At 48.0% G+C, this 26,666-nt stretch overlaps 2 protein-coding genes across 32 annotated transcripts in view; one reads left to right on the top strand and one right to left on the bottom strand.

The window, feature by feature from the left end:
* Positions 1-26,666, bottom strand: part of LOC107996166 (putative sodium-dependent multivitamin transporter) — a 99,290-nt gene that overhangs the window by 28,273 nt on the left and 44,351 nt on the right. The gene's annotated exons all lie outside the window — the stretch shown is intronic.
* Positions 5,008-26,666, top strand: part of LOC107996164 (tensin-1) — an 87,233-nt gene continuing 65,574 nt past the window's right edge. For 12 of the 31 annotated variants that reach the window (XM_062083892.1, XM_062083859.1, XM_062083870.1 and 9 more), the window contains exon 1: positions 14,564-26,395. In XM_062083892.1, coding sequence (XP_061939876.1) covers positions 26,327-26,395 — 69 coding nt within the window. In that variant the 5' untranslated portion in view covers positions 14,564-26,326. Of the gene's footprint in view, positions 5,927-14,563; positions 26,396-26,666 lie in introns of those variants that run through there. The other 19 variants (XM_062083893.1, XM_062083866.1, XM_062083888.1 and 16 more) reach the window with 5 other exon arrangements.

Here is a 26,666-nt window from a genome sequence, read left to right as displayed (position 1 = left end):
GAACGGAACAGAACGGAGCAGACACCCACTTAAACGGATGCATCTTAATTCGAGCCACCAGCTCGATCGATGAGATTTCTCGGGTTCCTCGAAGCCCTCGCCGATACGAGCCGTGCGCGAGAATCGTGGCAGAACCGATTCTACCTGTGTGAAACGGACACGGTGTGGGTTCAGTCACCGGGCAGGGGGGCACGAGCCTTACCTTACTTACCTTACCTTCTTCGTATCTTCAAGTGCTCCTGTGTCACACTCGCTTGAACACACGCGCGTCGAGGAACGCGGGATGCTAGGTTGACCGCACACACACACACACACACACACACACACACAGGCGTACGGTCGGTTAAACGCGAAGAGGAACGGAAGGATGAACAGTGGGCAGTAGGCTGAGACGAGGAGAGCAGAGGAGAGCACGATTTCCTTCTGGAAAGTGGCGAGACGACGTCGTTTGTTACGAGGCTTTTTCGCGACGCAAAACGTTTCGTCGCCACCGATCCCTTTGATATCTATTTCGACGAGACGGAGAGCTTCCATTACCGGTCGGCGATGGAATCGGTCCGGTTTGGGGGAGGGGAGGAGAGGGGGCTCGGATCGGTGAAAGCGGAGAAAAGTTAACGTCTTCGTACGATGTTTAACACGTTTAACACGCGGATACATCGGTCGCAAGCGATGTCCCTCGCTCGAGACTTTCGCCGAAAGCTTGTCACCGTCGCCGACCAATTAGGGGGGATCCGGACTGGCGCTATGACGTTTCGACATTTCGGGAACGAGAGAAGGGGGAGGGGGGGATGGGTATCGAGTTTAATTAGCAGGATCGTTGGGGGACGGATTATTGGGACGATCGCCAACGCGGAAACTGAGCATACACTCGATTATCCAGTTGTGGATCGAGATAAAAAAGATTACAATTCCGGTCTAATTGGCGATTCCAGAGCTATCCCCTTCCCGTCCTCCCCTCGATATTAACGACTGTGACCATAAACGCTTAAACGATGGGAGATCCACGAACGGATATACCGGAGAAACCGCCCTACCGGTTTATCGAATCGTCGATCCTCTTTCCTGTATTCCGCGAGATCGCTCGAGATTTTTAGGATTTTAGTTAAAGCTTAAAGTCCCCTTTCAAGGGGGGTCTCGAAAGCCAACCGGTCTTCGCGCTCCTTGGAAGTATTGCGCGTTTCCTCTGAAAACGTTTTGAAATTCGAGGCTAGTCACGGTGTTTCTTCACAGCGCGTTGTCACGTGGTCGCGTTGTCATCTAGAAATTCTGTTCGCGGTATCGTGGAACATCAGCCTTCTTCTTATAACGGCATGATGTAATTTGTCGGGGCTCGCGCTACCGAGAAACGCTCGTTTTTCTTTCATTCTTGAAACTGTTCGAAACAAATGTTGAAGCGATGTTCTTCGTTTTCGAAACGTATCTCTCTCTTTCTCTCTCGTTCATATTTATTAACCCATCGGATATAAAAGCGCATGTTTGCGGAATACAATTATTTTTGAAGCCACAAGTAAGCAAGCAACCGTCCACGGTTTCCATGTAACGTTGCAACGCTACCGTATGTTCGACCAAGCCATACATCACGCCACCTATCTCGCAAGATACGCGTTGGTATGTGCTAGTGGAAGGTATTGATATCATCGTTTAGCCGGTAACTTTCCTCCTGGAATTCTCTTAGCCCTAGAGGGGGGAAGAAGTTGAGAACCGCTAACGAACGAGCTAACGAACGACATCGTTCGTCGAATATGGAAAGGCCAGATGTTTCCTTGACATCGAAGGTCGCCTCCTCCTCCTCCTCCTCTCTCTTTCTCTCTCTCTCTCTCTCTGCATTCTCTTTCGCTGGTTAAATTCGCCGAAACTCGGATCCGTCGAGTTATTTCATGAACTATCGCGAAACTTTCAAACACTATCAATCTCCCAAACATCGAAGCTCCCCCTCCCCCCGCCCCAGCAAACCTTTCCTCCATCGGAGGATTGGAAAAGTTAGCCAGGTTTCTCGTTGTACCCGTTTATTTATGGTCGATTGGTCGATCTCCATACCGCGCGTGAAAGCAGGATCAGTGTCAAGGATCGGTGAACAAAATTTCGATCGTTGAACGTCCTTGCTCCCCGAACGTCACGACGAACGAACGGCTCAGTCATCCTTGCGGCGAGGCTGGTAGCGAGCAGAAGAAAAAGAGGGAGGAGCACCACGACCAAGCCCTTTTAGCGGATCGAGCAGCTTCCTTCGAGCACACCGGTACATAGTTTACTCGCAACAAGTCGCGGGGTGCATCGACCGTCCACCGTTGTGAACCGTGGCCACGTCTCGTCCTCGCCAAGTACGAAACCCGTGGCTACCATACCTGGTGGTGGCACGGTGTGTACCGCCACCTCGGCCTTCCAAGATTGTAAACAGCCGTGCAAGAACCGGGGAAACCAGACGATGGCTAACGTTTGGTCCCGCTTCTCTCTCTCTTTCTTCTCTCTTCCTTCCACCTCTCCCTTCCCCTCATTTTCTTCCTCCCTCCGCCTCCTCCTCTCCGCTTCTTCTTCCTTCTTCGAGGATCGTCGAGATGCGCCCAGGTGCGAGCGTCGATATTAAGCCGGTCGGCGTTCCTCCGCGTCCGCAACTCGAGGAGGAAGAACTCGAGGAGGAAGAACTCGAAGAGGAAGAACTCGATGAGGAGAGGGCGAGGAAGGATAGGTTTCTCTCTCTCGGGTGATGAAAATTCAGGGAGGGAAAGAGAAGCAGCAGTTTTCGAAGGGAATCCAAGGGATTACCGATTGCGCCATTGTTTCCGTGGAGGTTCAGGGTTGGGGAGGTCGAGCACTCTGATGCATTGCCTCTTATTTCCTCTCCTTTCTCTTTATTTCTCGCCCGTGACACACACCATGGGCGTTGATGCATCATCAGCACCAGCTCGGATATGATCCGGCTTGATACCCTTGTTCGTGACAAATGAAGGATCGTTGTCGGTGTTGATTCAAGAAAACGGAGATAAGGAGATTGGATAAGGAGAGTTGCTTGATTGTGGGGCGTGTACGCGCGAGCATAAGCGTTGAAGAAAATTGGAATTCGAGATGTTGTTGGCCAGACGGTGCTGAGATTCGAGGCGGAAACTTAAATTGGAGTTGAATTGCGTTAAATTTCAACCTCATACTTCTCGAGTCGAGGAGAGAACTCGAAACAATCGCGAGACAACGCGTTGATCGTTGTCTCCCTTTACAGCCACGTATCGTGCTCGTGTTTTTGAAAGGAAAACGCGTCTACGACGTCCCAACTGACGTCTTATTCTACTCACGCGGAGAGAGATTCCTCCTTAAAGCGAGATGTGGAAAGTTGTACGTAAAAAAAAAAAAAGAAAAAGAAAAACAAAAAAAGCTCCTCTCTCCGCGTGTATACGAAGACACCCTCGAAATTACATTACGCTTCGATTACGAACAACGAAATTACAATCGAACTCATTCGAAATGGCGATAAATTGATATCTGGACAAACTCTCAACCAAGAAATTAAAACGATTAAAAATTGGCACGAAGTTTCTTTGGCCAATTCAAGAAATTCGACAATTCAAAAAGTACGAAACCTCAACTTAAAAATTATCAGCTTTATTTTCTCCGAGTTTCTCGCCAAGGAATCGCGACGAATTAAAATTAAAATCCTTTCGAAATTACTCGTACCCCGATTCCGATCCGATCGCGTCCCGATCGAGTTTTCGTGGCCTTCCTTCTCCGCTCACATTTTCGCAGGGTTAATCGGCTCGCACACGTTTCGGAATCGCGGAAGGAAAATCGATGCGATCGCGTGCGAGGGCTGTAACGGGATTCGGAGCGGGGTCGGCGGGGCTATTGATCGGACGAGGAGGTAAAGTTGATCGAGGAGGAGGAGGAGGAGGAAGATCGAGACACGCGGTAAGACGAGATGGATGAATGACGAGATGACGAACGGAGGGGAAAAGGAGAAGAAGAGGAAGAGAAAAAAGGACGTCTCGCGGTGTCGCGACATTGGGAACGGCGGTCAACCGACAACCGCATTTTAATGACTAATAACCTCTTCGTGATTGAGCGGCGTGTCGCGAAAGTAGGCGGAATTTACGGGGACGCGATCCCCCCTCCTCCCCCCCGTATTCTTGTGCCATTGATTTATTGCCATTATGCAAGGAATTATCCCTTAGCCAAGCGTTCCTCCTAGCTACATCGGACGTGGAACACGCTAAGGTCCCATTCCAACGTTGGGTCGTTGACTCTCCTCGCATCGATGTTTTCCTTCCTCCCTTCCCGTTTTTATGCTAATCACATTGTTCCTTACCTTCCCTTTCCGTCTTGGAAAATGAGAAAAATTTAGAAATTCGTTTTCAGAAGAGAAAATTTTTATATCGATTCAAATCGAGCGCCCGTACGATTTGAATTCAATTTTGAACGAACCGAAGAGGTATATATTAACACGTATCGATATAAAATTTAAATTCACGAATAATCGTGTTAGAGAAATAGAAATGAAAAAGGACGAAATGAGTTGACACGATGAATTTCAATTTCGTGTTACCGATAACGTTATATTTCTCCTAATAATTTGATGATTTCAACGCTGCAGAATGATGAGAAAAAGTTAGACGCATTATTGTCATTTACGCGCGTCACGTGTTTTCGATATAAAAATCCGACGAATTATCAGCTTGCTCGAAAATTCAATTTTCTCCTTCTTTCTCTCCGTGTGTGTGTGTATCTTCTGTGTGAGCGTGTGTCGATCGCGTTACGCGGACGCCGAAGTGTGAATTATTTCGCGGCGGTAACGAACGGCCGATAAATAAGGCCGGCCTCTGTCTATACATTAACGATATAAATATATTCGCGACGGTGTTGGGCTGCGATAAATCAGCGAGTGCTCGTATATAATTCTTAACGTCTTCGGCGTAACAGCGGGTTGTTAAGATTCGACCACAAATTTTCTTCCCGGTCTCCGCGTATTTGGTGGGGTGTCTACCTGCGGCGATAGCGATGGGCTCCGTGCACGCGCGATGCGGACCTCTCCAGTCCGCGAACAGCGCTCCAACGCGAAGGACGTGGGAAAGATCGATTCGCCGTCGGTGTTCTCGATCCATCCATGCATTCCTATATCCATCGATCTTTCCATCCGTCCGCGATATCTCTCCTATCCGGCCAACGATATCGCCCTCTTCCTCGATCTCCGCATCTCTTCGTTCGATGAAAGTTCGGTGGTGGTGGTCATCTTGTTAGAAACGGGAAGGAGAAGATCATTCGGGATCACTCGTGTCGCGAGGGACGTGAGATCGATCTACACGAATGAGAAAAATCCGAACGAGGTGAAGTGAAGTGACCGTGCCGCGGAAAATATTTTCCACGATCCTGTTTTTTTCATGTTTCTCGCGAAGGAAGGAAGGGAGGAAGGAAGGAAGGCGGAGGAAGGTGTTGTGCGTGGCCTCGTCTCGTGGAGACGATTTCGGTATCGAATTACACGCGGGGGAGGGGAATAATCGGATATTGGATCGATCTGTCGATAATAAAAATTCGGAAACGCGCGCGAAAGAAGGAGGAGGAGGAGGAGGAGGAGGTGGTGGTGGGTCGTCGAACCCAGCGTGGACACTGAGACGAAATTAGTCGCGGCTTCGATCCACCCGTGACCTTGACCGGTGTTGACCAGCCTAACGAAAATCGAGAGTGGTCCGTCGGGTATCGAATAATCGTTCTCCTCGCTCGAATCTGAGAGGAATCGCGACACGCCGCGACTTCTTCTTCGAGGAGAGAACGAGAGAAAGAGAGAGAGAGACACACACACGGAGGAGAGGATATTTGGACGTGAAGTGAGATGCGCCATTTTCGAGAACCGATGCGAGGAGGTGAACGATCCTTGGAGCGTTTCGCCGCAGACCGGTAATGGGATACCAGAGGTGACGGCAAGATGAACGGTCACGGTTCCACCAATAAGGTACTTGCGCCATGTTCCGTTTTCTTTTCCCCGCACTTTTTCTTTTCTTCTTTTCTTTTCTTTTCCCCTCCGTTTCTTGCCCGTGTCGCCCGCGCGCACGCGGTTTCTTCTTCTTGTTGCGTTCTAAATTCGCCGCGCAACGAGTTTAGGCCTCGTGCACACCGGGACCGATCGAATGGCGGAGATAACATCGAGGATATCGAGGGGTGATACTCGAGATACGGAATTGTTCGTTGATAAATTCTTGAGAGCGAGCAGAACGGATTAAGAATTATCGGCAGTGAATCCGTTTTGCTCGGCGATATCGATGGGTTTCATTCGCGTTTAATTTCCCGACAGAAATGTTCTTTTGAAATGATGCTCGGTCGAGAGGATGATCGAGAAAGGTCGAGAAACGGTGGAGAGGTTTGTGCAGGTTCGTGGAAACGCTCGAGTTTGGCTTGGCTCGCGTTTTTCTTTATTTCGTTCGGTGTGCACGAGCCCTTATATTTAGCTATGGCGAAGGAATTCTCCACGTTCGCGCCACGATGATGTCCGCGCCTTCCGCTCGCAAAACGATATTCGAATCTGTATCGTTTTAATCGACCTTATCGCGAATAATTTCATTGAACAAACTCGCGCGATGTAATCCGATATTAATTGGATTATTTTTAATCCAGTGACTAAGAGTGGGAAACTGACCGCGACTTTATCGATTTCGTGTTTATCGAAGGCTACTGTGGAATCGCTCGACGAACATTCATACGCAACAGTTCGCAATTGTTGGATAAATTCTGGCTGAATGAGAGAAAAGACGGAAGGAGAGAGGCAAGACTCGATAAGACTCGTTGATTAGATAAGAAGCACGGTGACAGGTATGGCACCGTTTGCGCGTGTAAAAACACGCGCGTTACTTCCCTTCACCCGTTCCTCAAACCTTTCCAACTCGTATTCGAATCTCTATCGATTTACCTCCATCCACTCATCCCGTGCCGTCCATCTCTGGATCCGCGCCATTTTTCGCCGTAATTACGAAAAAATTCCCGATCGATCTGCCGCTAATAGGAAGGATTGCGTTATTCGAGCAGCAATTGTCGGTAAATAACGCTGATAAATCCGTATCTATGTCAGACAATTTTAATTATCGAGGAGAGATAGCGAGGGAACGGAGTCGAGGCGAGTCGTGTCGTGCTGGAGCGATAGCGCGCAACGCTACGTACGATGCTCGTTCGAAATTTCGATAGTCGATATATCGGGATATACCTCTCCGTCCCTCTTCCGTGCGTCCAGATTGATCGAACGGCTCGAATGGCAAACCTTTCTCTCTCTCTCTCTCTCTCTGTATACCTGGCTATGCGCCAATCCTCGAGTGAAAAGCATTCGAGGGACTCCTTTTTTTTTCGCACGCAAAAACCGAAAGGCAAAGTTTCCCTTTTTTCCCCTCCGCCCGGTGTGTGCATTGTCCCGTGGCTCGCGAGTGGAGTACATCGATAATCGTGCTTCCTGCGCAGGCACCGGATATCTGTGTCGTCACGTTTTTAGCATACCTCCTATCGCTTGTTTGCTCTTCGAAGCGAAGTCAAATTGACTGGGCTCGAGGAACTCGTTCCTTTTGTCGTCGGGGACGAGTTGGAATGACGGATATTGATTCTGGTTCGAGGGGGAAGGTTGGGGAGAAAAAGTGGCTGAAAATGGGAATTTCGAATGCTGGCTTTTCGAATTTCGCGCGAATTGTACACCGTGGCGAAGGGCGGAGGATAGAGGATACGAGAATCGAGCGTGTGTGTACACGATCTTTTTTAATTTAGGAAGGAGAGGCCGATCGATCGACGTCGCGCTAATACATGGAGCCTTGAACGAAATGGATGCTCCCTCCTTTCCATCCAGATATCCATCCCCGTTCCGATTTCTATTCGCGGTTAAGGAGGAAACGCGAAAAGAGGACTCAGTCAAGGCTGAAAAACGGTTGAAATTCGCAAACATAACCGAAACGGTCCTTCCGAGAATCGCGTTTGGCTTTTAAGGTCGCGCATAATGCGCCTTTTCCCTGAAATTCCTCTCGACTCTTTCTCTCCTCCTCCCCTTCCTCCTGCGTGTGTACTTTGCAACGGGACGTTTCGCGCTATGTACGGCAATCTGTCCGGGCCACTTGAGCACACCTAGTCGAAAGTGTGCACACAGGCCCGATGAAATATTCATGAAATTTCCCGGAAAGTACGAGATGCGATGTACTTATTAATAGCGACGAGCAGTCGGCGAATTAGCGTCGGGAATGAATCGCGACTCGTTCGTTTCGTATTCGTTTGCGCATGTATATTTGCAGATCTGATCGGGAACCTTCGTGATTTTGAACATTAGAAATATCTTAAACTTTTGCTCGTTCCTTAACAAAAAATCGGATCTATTCGAAGATTATCAAAGGAAGTAAAATGGAAATATCGATTTTATATTTTCCGTCGTGGAAAAATCTCTCGTTCATCCGCGTCACGTATTAAAAAATTGTTAAATTATCGTGGAAAATTAGTCCGCGCGGATCTTAAACCTTTGCTCGTTTCATAAAAGAATCGGATCTATTCCATGGTCAACGATTATCAAAAGAAATAAGATGGAAATATGGACTCGGAGCGATTTTACATTTCCCATCGTGGAAAAAAATCTCTCGTTCAAAATCCGCGTTGCAAAACTGTTGAATTGCACAACAATTATCGTGAAAATCGTCGTGGGAAAAGAATTCATCTGCACAGATTTGATATCCGAGGACAAACGATGCCGGGGATAGAAAAACGTTTAAAGAAACGTCTCCATTCTGAATACAGCATTCACCGCTATTTCTCGTATCCAATATTCCTCCACGAGGTCCACGAGAGTTTCGTCGAAGAGAAGAAACAAGAAGGCCCAATGAGATACCTCTGCGAACTTCTCGTCCGAGTTGGAGAGACGAGAAACTTGTCGAGAAACTGACTCGAAACACCGCCAGGATTCGCGGATGCATTATAGAGTTTAAGAAAGTTGCCCGGCTCTCGAGACGTTTCCTTATTGCCCGAAAAACCCTACGACAATCCCTACGTGCCTTTGGCAAAACAACAAATTCCAGCCCCCTCATCCTTCGATATTAAACTTCTCCATCCCCCTCCTTCGCCGTGCGAAATCTCGATAGAACGTAATAGAATTTCGCCTCCATCGAAATGAATTCTACGGTTCTCCCCTCGCTCTTCCAGAAGGCATCGAAATTCGCATCGTCCTCCCTCTCGAGCGACCCTTCCAACCAACGGTGACACGAGACTTCCGCTCGCAACGATCCTCGCAGCGATGACGCGGTGGAAACGCGGGGAGAAGTGGGGATCGAAAGAAAACGAGGGTGGATCTCTGGTCCTGGTTTTTTGTCCGGTTAACCTCGGATTACCGGCCATAACGTTTTACGAGCACGACTCGAGGGGAATCGTCCCGCTCGTAAGGAGCTCGTAAACGACTTGCATAAAATTGATTCGCCGCGGTCGGCATCGGCCGACACCGCTCGTCCATTCTCGAAAACCGGGGGTTCCTCCTCGATTCCCGAATCGATCGTGGAAATAAATTCCGTGGATAAATTTCTCGAGGTGGGAGGGGGATCGGCGCCGATTATGCGCCGATTTCTCGCCTCGAACGTTGGTCCAAGCTCGTTATCGAGAGGATACGGAGTTTGGGAATCGGACAGCGGTCCCCGAGGTAGTCGCCGATTTAGATAACGATATCGGTTTAATTGCGGATCCGTTTAAAAATCCGGGGGAAAATTTACGAGACAAATTTATTAGGCGACGAGATTCACGAACGAGACTATTGGCAAAGGCAATTCTAATTCCGTGGGATGAAAATGTTCGATAAGATAAGCGGGCGATTCGCGTTTGGTCGTCTCGAGGATCGTTTACAGTGTAAACAGCCGAGTTTTATCTGTTTGTGAATTTTGCGCGAGATGTTGTTCTTATAAAGAAGATTCGCGATGCTCGTTTTCGATGTTATTCCCACTTGTTGGCATGAAGAATTTCGGTAAATATTCCCTTCCTCGCGCTTGAAAATTTCTCCACGCGATTACAAACTGTATTATGAATTAACTTTTCGAAATTCGCGTGCATTTTAATCGATTTAAAGAAAACGCACACACAAACGCGCTTCTTGTTCGGCGATAACGTCTAAAGAAATTGCGGGAAAACAAGAGAGGCAATAAAGTGAAATGGGATCGAACGTCGCACGAATTCAATTTTTCCCAAATTTCCAAGCTCTCCTGGAAAGGCAGCCATTCTCCTCGCTCCTGTTTTAATTTACTGAAACGACTGCAGGCGCGGGTCAACGGCTTAATAACGTGGGACGAAGAGAGAGAGAGAGAGGTGGAACGTATCGAGTCGGTTGTTGCCTCGGTGGACGCGAATCCGTGGCATTCCGGTAGTTTCACGGGGGGACAGAAAAGCCGTGTACGTGGGCGTGACGACCGCGCGAATCGGTGTCTCGCCGTGAAACGGATCTCCTTTGTCGAGAGCCAGCTCGCACGCGTGCGTAAGTGCAACGCGTATCGAGGCGCGTGCAACCTCGCCCGAACCCGATAAATCGATATTGCACGCTTCACGCTACACGCAGATCACTGGATCGGAGAGTAACGGAGCCTCGTGTGGACGGGTATGAAGACGATGATGAAATTTCTATCTTGCTTTCTCAAAGATTCGCTCGCCCAGATTTAGGATTAATCGTTTCGTCGTATATTTGAAAATTTTTCTTGAAAAAAAGATCGTTCGATATCTCTCTCGAAAGAAAATTGCAAAATTTATATATTTACCATATTGTACGAATATGGATGTGCGGATATGGAACTGCGTCAAGGTTATTTCTTTAAGGCAATGTAAATTAAGATTTAGATTGACCGGTTATTTTTGATAGGGAAGGGAAATTTTCGTTTGACGGTATTCGGCCGAGCAGAAGGTATAACGAGTGGGCAAAGATCAGGTACGAAGTCCACGCGAGGTTTCCGTCTGTTTTCCTACCTGAGAAATGTAGCCCAGACCGGCGAGCAAACACGTGTTCACGCGGCGATCGCGTGAATTGTGGAATCCGAAAAGGAATCCTTTGAAAGGCTGGACAAAAGGGTTCACACGCGTGTACGCGCACTGGGTTTGTGGGTTAGACGCGGAGGAATCATTCGGGCGGAGGAACGAAGCGCTAATGAATATTGATTCTCCGCTCGGCTTCGTTCTGGCCGAGGTCGATGCATTAGCGTCATTAACGCTTCTCGACGACGAGACGAAAAGAGGTGAGCTAAAAAAAAATAAAAAAAAGATGAAATCTGACCGCAAAATATCAGAGATCGGTCTCGAAAAATACAAACAACTCTCGCGTATAGAGTTTGTTTAAAAAAAAAAATTTCTTCCGAGAATCGATCCGAGATATCGAAAACCGATCCTCCACGTCGAATCGTCGTATCCTTTACACGTTATCGGTGAATAAATAAATGTGTGCACCTTGATCGAAACGGGAATTTGCCGTGTCCCGATCGCGATATGGGAAAGTTCAAAGTCAAGCACGAGTTGGTGAAGCGGCACTGCATTCGCGTATCTAATCGGCGAGGAGTTGATATTATAAACGCCGAGCCGCTCCCCGTATGCAGCATTGAACGTGATCAATTGGCAGACTGCGAAACAATTTAATGCGATTAGAGCTTAACCAGGGAGCGGCCGCCAGTGTCTGTCCGCTGTCAAATTTCCTGGCCAATCGGATTCTTGGTAGAGGAGATTCGTGCCAGGTCACCCGTTCTCCCGATCCCTGCCAAACTTTGCAAAAATTATTTCTTACATCGAGCCACGTCGATTCTAAAAATATTCTCGATAATTATATATCGTTGATTAGATTATTCTTCGAAGATGGGATAGCTGGTAACGAAGGACGGTAAGGACGTTGAAGATAAATCACGGTCAAAGCGGAATCTTTTCCTATCTTATCGATTATCTTTAAAGAGAACTTTTTTTCTCTATCTCTCTCTATCTCTCTCGTCGTGCTTAACCAGGAACTCGATTCGTCGAGCGATTAAGGAAAAGAACTGGCAACGGTCGCTTTTCACCGATCCATCGGAATCGTTTGCTTGGCCCGTCGTAAGATTCGGGTTGATTACCGACGTAAAAACCAAAGGGTTTATCCGGACGGAGAGAATTTCAAAACGAGCTTAAACGACCAACCTAATTTCGATTCGAAAACGATGAAAAAGTTATGACTCTTTAAGAAGAAGGAGGCGAAAGGCAAAGCAGTTTCATATCCATGAAATTGGTCCGGTCAAATATTTCTAAACTTCCTGAAACGGGATCCCAGACAGCTTTCAATTCAAGATTCGAACGTAAACTTTCTGCTGGGTATTCAAAGCATCGAGAACGTACAATCTCTCGAGCAACAATCTTTCTCGCTATTGTCAATCTCTCGAAGCTTTGTGAACATGAGGAAGTTGGATATACAATTTCGAGACGAAACAATAATTTTTCCGAACAGATCTTACTTATTGAAAAATTTTCGTGAATGGAGAAATTACGAGACGTTAAAAAGAGATAGAGCTTGATCGTCCTCTTTCTGCGGAACCAACGGTTCATCGGGGAATGACGGCAAAAGAATCGCTGTATTGCCAGCCCGCTTACACGCCAATTTATCGCGTCTGTGGGTGCCCGTTAGTCACTGGCTAATATCGCGTTGTCCATGCTCCGATCTAGCCTGAACTAATCTTGCAGAGAAAGAAAAACGGCCCCAACAAACGGGCACAGGAAAATGTTGGATAAATTTTTTACCACCCGATTCACGATCGATCGACGAGTTGACTATTAGCTGTCATTAGAAGCGATCGGTCAATGATTCGATCGTTTTTTCATCATTTTTAACCATCGAACAAACGCTATTGGAATTGAGAATAATGCGCAATTCGAGTAACGAGCCGATATATTTTAGGAGCGTGAGGGGAAACATCATTAAGGGAAGATGGAATGGAAATGGTAATAATTACGATTATTAATCAGCCTGGTAGAGTCACTTACGCGAGGAACACGAATCGATTAGCGCTCAACTGCGTGCCAGTGATTCGCGTGGGCGATCGACGATCTACGACTAGTTTCCAGGCTTTCGTGTTACTCGTATGCGTCATCGCGAGAGAAAGGGGGGAAAAAAAGGTGGCAGAGGAAGCTGTTCTTATCCACCGTGACGAGGAGAAAACGTCATTTGACGTTAATTACCGCTCGAAAAGGTGAATGATTACGTACGTACGAAGATGAAGATGGCGAGGAGGAATCCGTGATTCGATTCGAGAGATTATTTACGATTGTTAATGAAGAAACTTGGCGCGGAAACCAGCCGTCGTATCGATCGAGAATTCCCTACTTCCCAACTTGTAATTTCCACGAATGATCAATGGGTTATCGGCCGTTACCGATGCACCGCCTGCTTATCCGCTGCTTCATTAGCTATCCCGAGTTTAATGCGCCGACTGGACGCGTTTGTAACCGATGAGAAATCGTGTCGAGCCGAACGAAGATTAATTTCCTCCTTCCATCGATACTTACGATCGTGAAATTTATTAAAAGTGTCGCCAATTCGTTTTATCGTTACACGGCTAAATCTAAATCTCATTCATATTCGATTGTCCGAGGATCAAAGCTGCGAAAGATGGTTCACGAACGAACGATCGATCCAACGATCCGAGGTTCAATAACCTCGTGGAAACGCGATACCGGACGCGTATCCGAGAGAATCAAATCTCTTTCGAACGATCGATACATCCATCCGCGAGGGGACGATCGAAATTTCGTTAAAATTAAATGGAAACTCCGATGGCAAAAGGAGGAGACGACCGATCTCGCGGAATCTCCAACAACCTGTGTCGCTCCTGTAACGAGAGGAGAAGTATTAAACGAGACAGACAGAAGGTGTCATTTATGACGTTTACGAGGTAGCCAGGCTAATTGGCAGGCGGGAGGAGTACGCTAGGCGAGAAGAAGCCGAGCTGGGTAATTAGAAATATTAATCAAGAGGCGTTGGTCGGTTGCCAGCGGCTCGAATTCAGCGGTTGGAAAACCGTTTTGCCAGTTGGCCAATGTTCACCGCCGCGTTTGCGTGCCTCCGCTTTCTTCATTGTGCGCGTCTGGTGGATGCATTCCCGCGCGATAAACCGGTAACCGCACGGCCGTTACACCGCGTACACCGCGGCCACTTTGTCCCAGCGTTGTCTACACCCCTTTGGTAACCTTAAAGCCACGTTTACAAGTGTCGGCGGCTAGATTCACGGCCGTCCTGTCACGATCGTGCGTACGTAAGTCTCCGCGCCTCTGGCGCGAATCGATTTAACGACGTTTAAGAACATGTTGGAGTGCGTGTACACGCCGGTACGTTCGATACCATACGCCTATTCCTACGCCTCGCGGCTGGGAAGGTTTTTCAAGGTTTTGATGCTCGCGTTGCGTTGGCGAGGTAACGAGAAAGGGTGCCGAGGTTTTGCTCTCGGTGGTGAAAAGATATATTGAGGATATTGCTTTCGAAGCAACGGCAGCCCCCCCGCTCCGTATTTTTAGCTTCCTTTCATTCCAAGAGGTTTCTATTGTCGCGTAGTAGTCTCATTCTAACCGAGGAGGTTCTTCTTAACGTTGAAACGAAACACAGGACCCTTTTATTCCCGTTTCGTTCAATATAGGATCCCGGGGATAGAGAAACGGGGACAGGGATATTTATCCCCCCCCCTTCCCTCCTCAGATTTTTCGAGGCTTGGATCGAGAGACAAGTTCAAAAATTGCGTATTCGAAAATGATGGCCGGCAATTTTCGTCTCGCTTCCCTCGTAGAACCGATCCGTATAATTTTTAATCGGATGGAACGAACGCGATCTTATAATGAGGTATAATCGATGTCAATTTCAATAATTACGCGAGATTACACGTGTATTTGATGATACGCAGCAAGATCGGCAGAAGAATGCCGATGATGCATGTATCGGGCGAGCCGAGTCGAGCGATCATTACGATCCGTTCCACCTCGCGTAAGCAATTTCTTCTTGTCGGTTTCTAGATCGACTGTGCCCGCTAATGCGAAAGCAGATTTATCGCGGCGCGCGTTCCTACGTGTCGAAGAAGCGATGAGAAATTGGCCGCGGCCAATGAAAATCAGAACGATACGGTTGTACGTAACTCGCGAGCGATGCATCTTCCACCTAGTGTCTCTCTCTCTCCCTCTTCCCCTTCCCCCTCTTTCTCCGCTTCAGTCAGGATGAAATGGACCTTAACGAGAGAGACCGGGCTGCGCAACTGCGATATCTGTCAAGACGTTTCCTCGTCCGCATCGCAACGATCGATCTTTATTTCTCCGCGAATCTCTCTCCCTCTCCCCCTCTCCTTCTCGCCTTCTTTTGTGTCAGCCCAGACCGGAAGAGAAAGTGGCGAAACCGAGGCGGATTCTCTCGGGCAGAAAAACCGCGACGTCTCGTCGCACGTCGCGTCCAATGATCGCTCGTTCCCTCGCGCGGACCTGAATGGACGCGCGCGTTGGAAAAAGACGTGGGCGTAGCAGTGACGTAACCGTAATTCCCCTCGCGGCAGAATCCTTCGATCCTTGGAGATGATAAACGGGGGTACCGTTACGGCGCGTTGGACGCGCGCGGCCTTACTTTACAACCGCCGCTCGCTCGTCCACGGAACACGATCGTCCCGTACCCTCTTTTTATTCCCCCTTGAGGGGACGTGTTTTTTCATTATCATAAGGTAGCCAGGGAGTATCGTAAAGTGTGCGAGTTATTTCGACCCCCGCCTATTACGTACCTCTTTAAATCTCTGCGTTTCCCTCCCGGTCTTATTTACGCGAAGGAGGTCTCGTCCGCGATAATGAAAAAGAAAGGGAGAAGAGAGTATATACTGGCCCTCCCTGTCCTTCGAGAAACGATTAATAAATCGCGAAGCAACGACGGGGGACGGGGATGGGGAGGAAATTTCGTGGAACGGGGGGATTATTATTCTCTTAACTCGTCCCGTCAATTAAGCGCGAGATAGCCTCGTTCGTGATAGATGAAAAAAGGCATGGAAGAAAGCTACTCTCGTTTCACTTTCGTTCCGCGCTCATCCTCGCTCGGCTGGTTATGTTAATTCCCGTGAAATTCGATGAAATTCTCCGCGTTCTAACACGTAAGTTTCGCGCGATTAATCGTCGGTGGAGAATGGTTTATATTTAGAAAGCGGAGGGGGTGGAGCGAGAAGTTTGACGAAGGGAAATAACCTGTGAATAATTCACGAGGAGCTAGCGAAAGATTAATGGATGCCAATTGACTCGGTGAATCGAAAGGATTCGCTGATGCAAAGATGCGAGGCGAGCTAGGCAGATAGATGGGTGGCTCTGTTCCTGGAGCGTGTGGGCCTCGATAGCGGGCGGCTGGATGGGAACGCGCGCGTAACAAAAACGCGCGTAACAAAAAAAATATAACACGCGGCCGGATTCGTTTTTCAAAGGATCGCGCGGCTGTGGCGAGCCGCGATTGGCGAAACGGCCACGTCCTCGTGGTGATCCCGGCGACCTTGAAGCCGTGGCTACCATAACATCGACGAACAGCCTCGCCTCTCATCCCTCCGCATCCCTTCTTCTTCCAGACCTCCGGCCGTATAATATCGATATATTAGGCAGCGTTCACAACGGGCTCCTTCTCTCTTCGTTTTCCTCTTCGTTCGTTTCTTCCGTTCAAAGTCCCTTTTTAAGGCTTCCACTTCGCGTCTCCTCCCCGCCGTGTCGATATTCACAAAGAAATCACAACGATCACGATTCTAATTCCATCTCGAATGATTAAATTGCACGGATGAAAGGGGAAAGACGAATGGAAAAAGCGAAGGAAGAATGGTAAACTTTGCGGAAGAAGGTTGAGCGACGGGTAAACGAAATTTCTTTGAAGTCGAAAATGAACTAAACATTTGCTCTAATAATTCGACTGCCTATGGCAAAGGACAGCCTTTTCCTTTCCTGCTTTATAAAACGCACACCTGGTTTGGACGTTTAATTACGTTGCACGAGCTTGCAGTACATACTTTGCCTGATACACGACTGTCCTGAATTAAAGCACGGCAATATCGACTGATATATTCACTGGCACGTGAGGATATCAAATAAAGAGATCAAATAAGAGTATCCAGTCGAAAGAATTTAACGGAAAGATTTTTGGGAAAGGAGAAAAGAAATGGCGAAGAATATCTAGGAAGATCTCCAAAGGCGACATTGCAGAAATCCAAGAATAGCTATCGAGTGGGGCTAAAACTGCAAAGTAACCGGCGCAAAAATACTACGCGACGTGACACGCCAAGTGTATATAACTGATCGATCGTGACAAACCAGACAGGAGAACCCCTTGATCGAAGTGGCCTCCTCTTTCTCTCGCTCGAGAAGACTACTAACACTTGACCGCGCCGAGTCAATCGAGTGCAATCGAACTTTGTTCTTTCTTTCCTTATTGCGTGGACGACCGCATGCGGACCGTCTAGGTGCCGGGGAAAAATGCCTCGTCGCGACGAGTGGCCAGAGAACGCGTATATATACATATCCACGCTCGGTAAACCTTGCGACCGAAAGAGAGCAACGAGAAGGAAGAACAAACACGATCCGATCGGATGGATCTTTCATATATATATACACACGAGCAGTCCCATCGAAGTGGGTTAACGCGTAAAACGTTCAAGATGTGCGGCTGAAGAAAGTCGTAACTCAAAGGTGATCCGGCCACTCGTTATTATTCATGGAGATTGGAATTGGGTCAGGGAGTCTCGATCGATTACGTTCACGATCGTGGGTCCTCGAAAGAGAATCGTCGATGGGATCGTCGTCTCGGAAAGAGAGATCTCGAATTCGTGAAACGGAATCTTCCTTCTCGATCTTCGCGCGTCTACGCTTAATCGCGTTTCACGGGTATGTATGTATATATGTGGGTCAGTGAGACGAATCGACATCTGCTTGTGCACTCCCCTTATCGATCGGCGCCTTATCGGGAGTAAACATGGAAAGGCTTGGTTGTACTACGCAGATAAGGGACGGCGGCCTACCAAGTCGACGGAGAGAATTCATTCATTCTTTATTCGAGCCACTACGGCAAATGACAACGACGAGTCCCGTAATTGAGCGGGAACTTTGGGAGCTTTGACCGGCGATTAAACGATCGTCGACGTGCTTTATCGCGGTTGCTAAGGTCGACCGGATATTGTTTGCTCGAACTGGTATATACACCGAGGGAGGGAACGATCCGAGGACCGATCGAAGTATATTTTATTTGGGGAGGATGGGGGGAGGGGGCAGAAGATTAAAAGAGCAGCACTGTTTGTATCGACGAAACGAACCATGCGAGATTCGATACGAGGGAAAGGAATGAAAAAAAGGAGAGAGAAACTCGAATCCAGCTATCGAAACTGCGTCTAGAACTACTAGCGTGCGAGCGCGGGGGAGATCCGCTCGAACAAATAATCCTCCTCGTCGGGCGAAGCGCATCGAAGAAGAGTTATTCTCGATCGAGAATAGCTTCGCGTATTCGTGGGCTGTTCACCTCGTCGCCTCCAAGGCCGAATGAATGATAAACGAAAAAGGTTACGGTCTCGTCCAGTGTTCGCAACACGATGAACACTCGAGCTTTGGTGCTCGAGCTCTCCGCCGATCGACCAACCAGTCTGCCCAGCCACCCACTTTAATCTGCCACCCACGGAGGTGTGTGTATAACCAAGGCGTACACTGTTCTCCAGTGTTTGCATTCCTTCTCCTCGGCTCTCCTGTCATTCGAGCACGGACCGCACGAAAACGCGCCATGCCCGCCGCGTTCATCGTCCGCCTCTACTTGGAATAAAATACGATTCTTCCTCCCTCTTACGTACACGAACCAGACGAAATGATCTCTCGTGGAAATGATTCACGCGTATTATTACAAGAGAAAGTGTTATATTTCTCGAAGAATCGTCGAGTGGAATCGGCGATAATTTTTTCTTCTTCCTCTTTTTCGTTTATTCTTTTACTTCTCTACCTTTTTATCTTTTTTCATATGTATCGTATTCCTTCCCTCTGCGAAATTTTTTTAAAGCTTAAAACTTAAAACTCGATATTATTTCGACGTTGCATTTCGGATCGTTGATTCATAAAACGAGAAACGAACGAACCGCTGGTAGCATTAAAATCCGAGCCATAATAACGTGCACACGCGTGCAAACACCGACTATTGCTCGCCCGTTGTCGCGATAACGTTCATGGAAAAACTACTGCTCGACTTTACGATGAGCGATAGCGGCATAGGTGTGCAATACGCGCCTCGACCGCGGGCAAAACTCGTACTACCTCGAAACTACCGTTCGACAACGTTCGTTCGAGGAAAAAAAAAAGAAAAAGAAGAAAAAGAAAAATTCAGTTGAAAAGAAAAAGAAAAGAAATCGCGAACGATCCCATATTTCGTCGTTCGATTCATCCACGATTCCCGATAAAAACTAAAAACTTTCACCATTCGTACCATTTTCGAAACTTGCCCTGAGTCATCGTATCCCAATCGCGAGCCGTTCATCAATAGGGGCCCAAACAATGGCCCAAACGCGGCGATCGTTTCGAGGCTTTAATTATCGCCGGCTGAGTTTAATTGTCCAATCGGACGCGCGACGAATCCCCAACCGGTCGAAGGAGAACAAATTGCATTCCGCGAATCACCCGATCGGCACGCAATTATGCCCGAGAGACAGGTCGGCGGACAATGTCTCATAACTCAGCGGGCCGACTTCCTTATGACTCCATTGTGCCTCGCGCGTCCTTGCTCGATGATCGCGCGACGCGCCCTCCGCTCCGAACAGGATGGCCGCTTGCCTCGTCCACTCTTCGACCAAGGGATCGTCCCCGTGGCCGGTGTTTACACGTGTCGGCACCGCTCGAAAGGAACTCGTTCTCCTCGTGCAAACGACTCTGCATTACCGGACGGGGTATCACGGGTTACACGCGTGCGTGGGTCGTGTCGAGGGGAGCCTTTTTCCTCCTCTTCCACGCGCAGAGAGCGTGCGTGTGCGGCGTGTACGTGGTCGTCGGGACACGTGGGTGTCGTGCCCACCTTATTCTGCAACGCGCTCACGTGTTACACCTTAGCTTTTTCCTCTGGATGGATATCTTTCCTCTGGCATCATTGGATCATCGAGAGGGAAGATGTGGAGAAAGGATGTGGGGCGCCAAGTGTGCGTTGAATTTGGTTGCCGAGCGTACGAAGATGGGTTTATTCGATTAGGGGACACGTTTTCGCGAACGATCTCTTCTTTTCTTCCCCGAAGCGAAATTTTGTAATGGACCTTCTCCTTCTCTGGGACAGAAGGGGAAGAGTTTTTACTTAAACGAATATCGTGTCGGGGAAGAAGGAGTTGTTCGTGAACCAGATTGCGCTCGAACCATCACTGCCGATCTTGATTACTCGATTATCGGTATTATCGCAATTTCCGTTCCTCCTCGGCGAAGGCCGATTGTTAAAGCGCCCGCCAAGATGCTAATAACGCATTACGTTCTCTTTCATTGGCAGCAGTGCTGCGCCAACTTGTCCAAGAACCGGTTGTTACATCAATCCGGAGTGACAGCCCATTCAAAACTACTCTCTTCGTAGAATTCAAATGTTTCGTCTGGAAAAAATTTTCTTCTCTCCTTCTCTCCCGAACACGTTTCATATCATCGATGCGGGCAAATGTTGAAAAATTCTTCTCGCTTATTCGTCGAATATTCGAAAATGAATATTCTTTTTCCATTTAAAAACTTGCTCTTAAATAAAATATATTAAACTATGAACTAATTCCAAGATTCGTAAAGTTGAAAGATATGAAGGAATGGAATATATTTTAATCAAGAAAGATAATTCTCCGTCAACCGGTGTCCTACAATTCGTACGATCATTCTTAATAAATGTATCCAGGGCTAGCGGAAATAATCGTAATCAAACCCGCATGCCTTCCTCCGCATGCCGTCATCTTCCCACCGTTTCGTTAAATTATGGCCAATCCTTTTTCGAGCGCGAGCAAGAAGCGAACGCAGCGAAAAAATGGTGGACCACGAAAAATATCGGAGAACAAAGGACGAGCATGGACCAATTTCTCGTCCACCAGTTCATAATTCTTGCCGCCAAGCGCAAGGTCCGATTGGTTACGCAAGCACAGCAGGCGTTCGGTCCGCATCGCCGCGACTGCAGGGACTCCTGCTGCAGTTTATAGCCCCCCTCCCCTCTCCATGCCCCTCGTCTACATTCCAGAGCTTCGGCCTCTTCCCCCCAGCGAAACCACCGCGACAATATTTGCGGGAATTCGCGAAGATAACCGAGGCGATAAAAAGGAACGGTTAAAATCTCTGCTGCGACGGTGGCACATGGCTTCCAAGATTCGAGATGGCGGAAGATGTAACCTCTTTCGGAAAAGAGGGGAAGAAAGAGAGAAGGAAAAACATTAGCGAAATGAAAAAAAAAGAAAGAGACGTTACTCGAATTTAAACGGTTGATTCACCGGCTCGGTGGAAAAGTTTGAATATAATTCTTATTTTATATAGAGCGAGGGGGAAATTTGCAGGGGGAAAGTTTGCGATAATCCTTCGGAGATTGGAATTGTAAAATACCTCTTTTCTTTCCTTTTTTTAAATTCGTCGTGACGAAGAAAAATTGTCAATAACTCTTATCAGGAGTTACGCAGGAGGAGGAACATAACCCGCGGAAAGTTTTACGGAAACTTTCGTAAGCGATTCATCATCCTTCTAACGGAACGATACGGTATTCCGTCGTTTCCTTCGTGGAAGCGCGAGAAAACGTATTTTTAAAAACGTAAAAATATACATGGATGAATCGAATACCGATATTTTGACAGCGCATCGTTTCGAGACACGGATCAAATCGAAATCAGCCAATTTTTGAAAGTTGATTAAATTGGAGAAATTTAACTAAATTTGCAAAAAAACCGCAGCCAATCTCCGACCACCATCGACTCTAATTCCAACTCTAACTCCCGCTTCTTCTTCTTCGAAACGTTGAAACTAAATTTCGACTCCCCGCGGGGAGGAGAGAAGCCTAAAAGCTTAAGCTGCGTTCCGCATTCACGACGAAGCGAGCCACGGCGGAGAGGGGGAGCGAGGGGGGTCCGCGCGTGCACATGCGACACACGGTCTAGCTTCTTGTTCCGCGTGATCTCCGCGGCCAGTTGCGGTACGCGCATACGTGCAGGCGCACGTTGGTCGAGCGAGAGTAGCTGGTCTCCACGAGCTGGGGACATTTCCGTGCCCGGCGGAAAATTGCCAATTCGTCGAACGTCTTCGCCTCTCGTCCGCGCGTTTACGCTCTTGCGTGATATTCGAATTTACGCGTTACGTGCTCCATATCCATCCATACGTGGCGGGAATCAACTCGACTCGAACGTTTGATCCCCCGCCGAATTTCACCGCGCCTCCGATCGCGATTTATTTTACGATGGACGACGGGTTGAAGAGGAGCGCGAGTCCGTGGATTCGATCAACCGACCTTGTGTAACGCGTGTGCGTGTACGTCGGTAAAATTGGCTCCGTTTGATCGAATTACGCTTCGTTCGTCGTCGTCGTCGTCGTCGTCGTAGTTTCTCTACGACACGACTACTACTCGCCCTGTGCTCGCCCGCTTTTACGAGCGTTTCGACGATAATTAAATTGCAATTTCGAAGAGAGGACACTTGATGGAAGGGAGGCAGAGGGGCTGACATTTAAAATCGAGCACTCGAGGAGAAGCTTTCAATTCAATTAAGTCCGATTCCTGAATCCGGAGGGAGGGGGGACTGCGTCATTAGCATCCGTCGTCGTAAAAGTTTTATTGTTTCGGGAGGGAAGGAGATAGAGGAGATCTGTAAAGGCGGCCTTTCTGATATCTTCTCTGGGATCCTCGTCGGTGCGGATTTCCTCGGAGCTGTATGGATAAATATTTACTAGAAATATCCTCTGTCCCGTCCCGTTGAGCGCCGGGGAACTGGCGGAGTGGATCGTGAGCGCCGCGATCTCTCCTGCTCTGCCAGTCGTTGTACGTGGATACATGTGAGAGCACGTAGCGCGCGCGATTCCGTCCTCGTAGCTCGTGAGAAACTCGATTCTCGCTCGCCTTGTTTTCCGCCGTTTCTGTGTTTTCGCTCGGTTCGACTCGATAGATCGATCGATCGATCGGATTAAGTGCGCACGGTGTTTCGATCAGACGCGATGAATCACTCTGACCAAGTTATATTCTTTCTTTATTTCCCTCCCCCTCCCCGTCCCGCCTCCCATTCTGAAGAGGTTCGCGCGAGAAGAAAATTTTGAATTCGATAAGATACGCGGCTATGCTTGTTGTTCGGATATCATTATTGCGCAACAATTGGACTCGATCGAAAGAAAAGACTCGTTGCGTAGTAATTTTCAATCCAAGTCCTCGTACTTCGATCTTCCGTGTATTATTCGGCTCGCGAATATGTTTTACGTATCGTGTCGATTTTCTTCCACCTCCAATCCTCTTATTAACAATTCCGATTGCGGGCAAAATTTTTCGCTAAATATTAAATATTTAAACGCTTTTCCTTTCACGAACAACATTCTTTTCAACGAGTGCCTCTTACAGTTCAACAAAGAGACGATAGATAAGAGAAATTCGTCATCGGGACGAACGCTCGGCCGTTCGTGTGCGCTTTTTTTTTTTATTTACATAACAAAACTCGGGGCTAAGAAAAGGAAAGGAAATTCCTTTACTTCTGGTAACCACGCTCTACGCGCTCGCACTTTCGTATAAATATTTATTCGCTGTACGCGCGCGGATGCGGCGTTACGAAACGGATCGATTGTCCCCATCCCCCTTCCCCCCCGATTTCGCAACGGAGTACAAGTTGGCGTTACTCGTCGGAGAAAGAAAGGAAGAAAGAAAAAAAGAGAGAAGCGCGGCGATATTGTTTCAATATAGGGGGAACGTGGGCGCACGATAACGGCACACGTGGCACACATTTACGTGTGCGCGCAGGTGAAGCCTATCCCGATCGGTTTTCCGGGGAAAAGAAGAGGAGTAACGAGTGTTCGGGGTAACCTGAATTTCTCGCGGTGAACGGGACAAAGCCGTTGTCAGCCGGGCAACAAACGGCGTCCAACGGTTAAATTAGTGGATCTGGCGAGCTTTTCACCCGCCGGTGCAATCTCGATCCCCGACCGGTCGAGCGAGAGATCGTTTATCCACCCTCGAGCTATGTCCGGCTTCGTTCTCACGTGGATATCGTGCTTGGGTTTTGAACGCGCGAGAGGGGAGGAGGCTTGCAGGAGGAAAAATGTGGTCGAGAATTCTTGGGATATTGGGATATCGGGACAGAAAGGATGTTTCGAAGCCCGACCGGCTTGAAATTTGAGAAATTGGGAGTTAAAGTTTCTGGTTTTTAGGTTATTTATCAAATTAACTACCGCTTTGTCGATTGTTTTCCAATTATTGTTTGGATGTTTGATGTTCATTTCGAAACTGGTAGAATTAGAATTCCAGTTAGATTCTAAGCGATTCGATCTTGCGAACTTTGATCGGTGTTTAGGTTTTCTTTTCCAACGGAGAGCAGCGATTTTGGAGGCGAGACAGTAAGTTTCTCCCCCTCCCAATCACGGGAAAGATTAAAGAAAGTAATCCTTTAGGAGGAATCCAAGTTTCCTCTGGAAACTCTTGGACGTTCTCGTGATAAATAGGAATTGGACGAGACATAAGTTTTACTTAAAAAAGTGAAACTAAAAGCAGACCCGCTGTTTGCAAAAGCGAAACAGCTGTGCAAACACAGGCCCGACCAAATGCTGGAAATTTTTCCCTACCCAAAAATTCCTCCGCTTTACGAATTCTGTTGGCGAATTTCTCTCCGCTTTCTAACTGTAACGCCTGCCACTGATCCTATCGAGTTCGTTCGCTCGCCAAATCGCGGTACTCTCCTCTACGGGATCCTCTACGAATGAACAAAAGTTGTCTCGGATCGACGAAGGAATCTCCGTGTCTCGTATCGAACCCCGTGAGAAATTCGCGTCGATTTCTCCTCCGCTGTGTGTGATTGAGAAACCGTACACGTTTTACACGCCCTTACCGGTATCAATGGCCGGTATCGATCGAAATCTTAGCACCGGTCTGAAATACGAGATGCCACGGAGGAACGGTCGAGTCGAGAGGGGAAAAAGGGAGGTCGGTAATTTGGCGTGGGCGGCAGGGTCAGTTGGAGGGATGACAAGTGGGGGTGTCCAAATAGCGGGTCGAGCGCTTGGAATTCGCCAGGGATCGATTCGATTTAATTAAACTCTTGCCGAATTCCTGGACACCTCGTCGCTCGAGCACCGTTAGGCTCGTCACGTGCGGATACGCGTAATCCCTTCGATCATCGTCGTTTCGCCTCGAATTTCCCAATTTCCCTCTACGTGCTCGTCGAGAAATTTGGGAACGATTGGGAACAGAGTTGAACTCGTTGTTGATCGAATATTGTAACAACTCAGGATGTTATCAGGGAGGAATGACGCGAGAGGATGATGTTGTTAGAGGAAGAAAATTGTCGATAATACGATACGGTAATTGATAATTAATGATACTGCTCGCGTAATGACACGAGGAATAGCTCTCGAAGAAGTCGATACGGAGAACTGGAACAACGAGTATTAAAGTGGATCAAGCGGTGGTAATAAGAAAAAGTATTATCGATCTTTTTCCAATGTAAGAAAAATAAAACTCTTCTTTACCTGGAAAAAACACATCCTTGAATCCTCGAGAAAAAAAAAAAGAAAAATCATCGATACGAGAACGTTAACCTATACCTCGTTAACCTGCAATCTGTCCCGTACCTTGAGCGCCGTCCCGCTTCGTCAGAGTGTTATTTCACCGCGACGTAAAAGCCGTTGTTCTGTCGCGAAAGAGGACGCGCCGCGAATCGATATCGGTTTCGGGAAGGACCTGGTGCCCTATCTGCGCCAAGTCACGCGAATCCAGGGCGTGGACGGAATCGCGGATGGGCGAAAAATCTCGAGTCCTCGATCCGTAAAACCCCGATCTGTGAACGAATCGCTCATATCCGTTCTCTTTCGTTGGCAGAATTCGTGTCACCACGCTCGCCGATGCTCCACGTTTCGTTAATTAGCGCTCGGCCGGGCAGAGAGGGGAGGACAAGCGGCCATTCCTCGCTACGATGTCGGCTCGAGCGAAAAGTGAGGGCCGATCGTGCGATATGGGCATTAGCTTGCGACCTTCCGTCGCAGTTTTCGCCTCGCGTCATCGACTATTTGTGTATCTAAAAAGACGTAGCGGATTCTGAGGTGGAGGGAGAGAGGCGGAGAGAGTGAGAGGGAGAAGAAGAGAGGGAGGAGGAGAGAAGAGGAACGGTAGCCGTGGCGAGAGGATATAAAGAAGTTCCGTCTCGTCGAGTTGGTTGAAGATAGAGCGGATAATTCGGCCGACTTCTGGGCAAACTCGATGCGAGGGAATGCCCGCGGGATGAAGGCAAAGCTGTCGCGAAAAGAACTGGATGATCTCTTTAGCGAGGTATTAAAAAAAAAAAAAAAAGAAAAGAAGAGGAGATTCGTGGCAATTCGACGAGATGCGTAGAGTATCTCGTAGAAGCTACTGGAACTTTTCTTTTTTTACAACTCGCAATATATCTCGAACGTTTTAATTTTATCCGGAATAATTTTTAGGTTCAGACAGGGAAAATTGGCTGGTGTTATTAAAGAGATTTCGTACGCGGTTTGAAAAACAAAAATAGAAAATATATAACACGAGCCTATAAACCTGAATAGCTAGGCGATATATCATG

This window comes from Apis cerana, linkage group LG13, assembly GCF_029169275.1.
Source record: "Apis cerana isolate GH-2021 linkage group LG13, AcerK_1.0, whole genome shotgun sequence".
NCBI lineage: Eukaryota > Metazoa > Arthropoda > Insecta > Hymenoptera > Apidae > Apis > Apis cerana.
The sequence above is the reverse complement of the archived record's forward strand: the minus strand, read 5'-3'. Positions and strand labels throughout refer to the sequence as shown.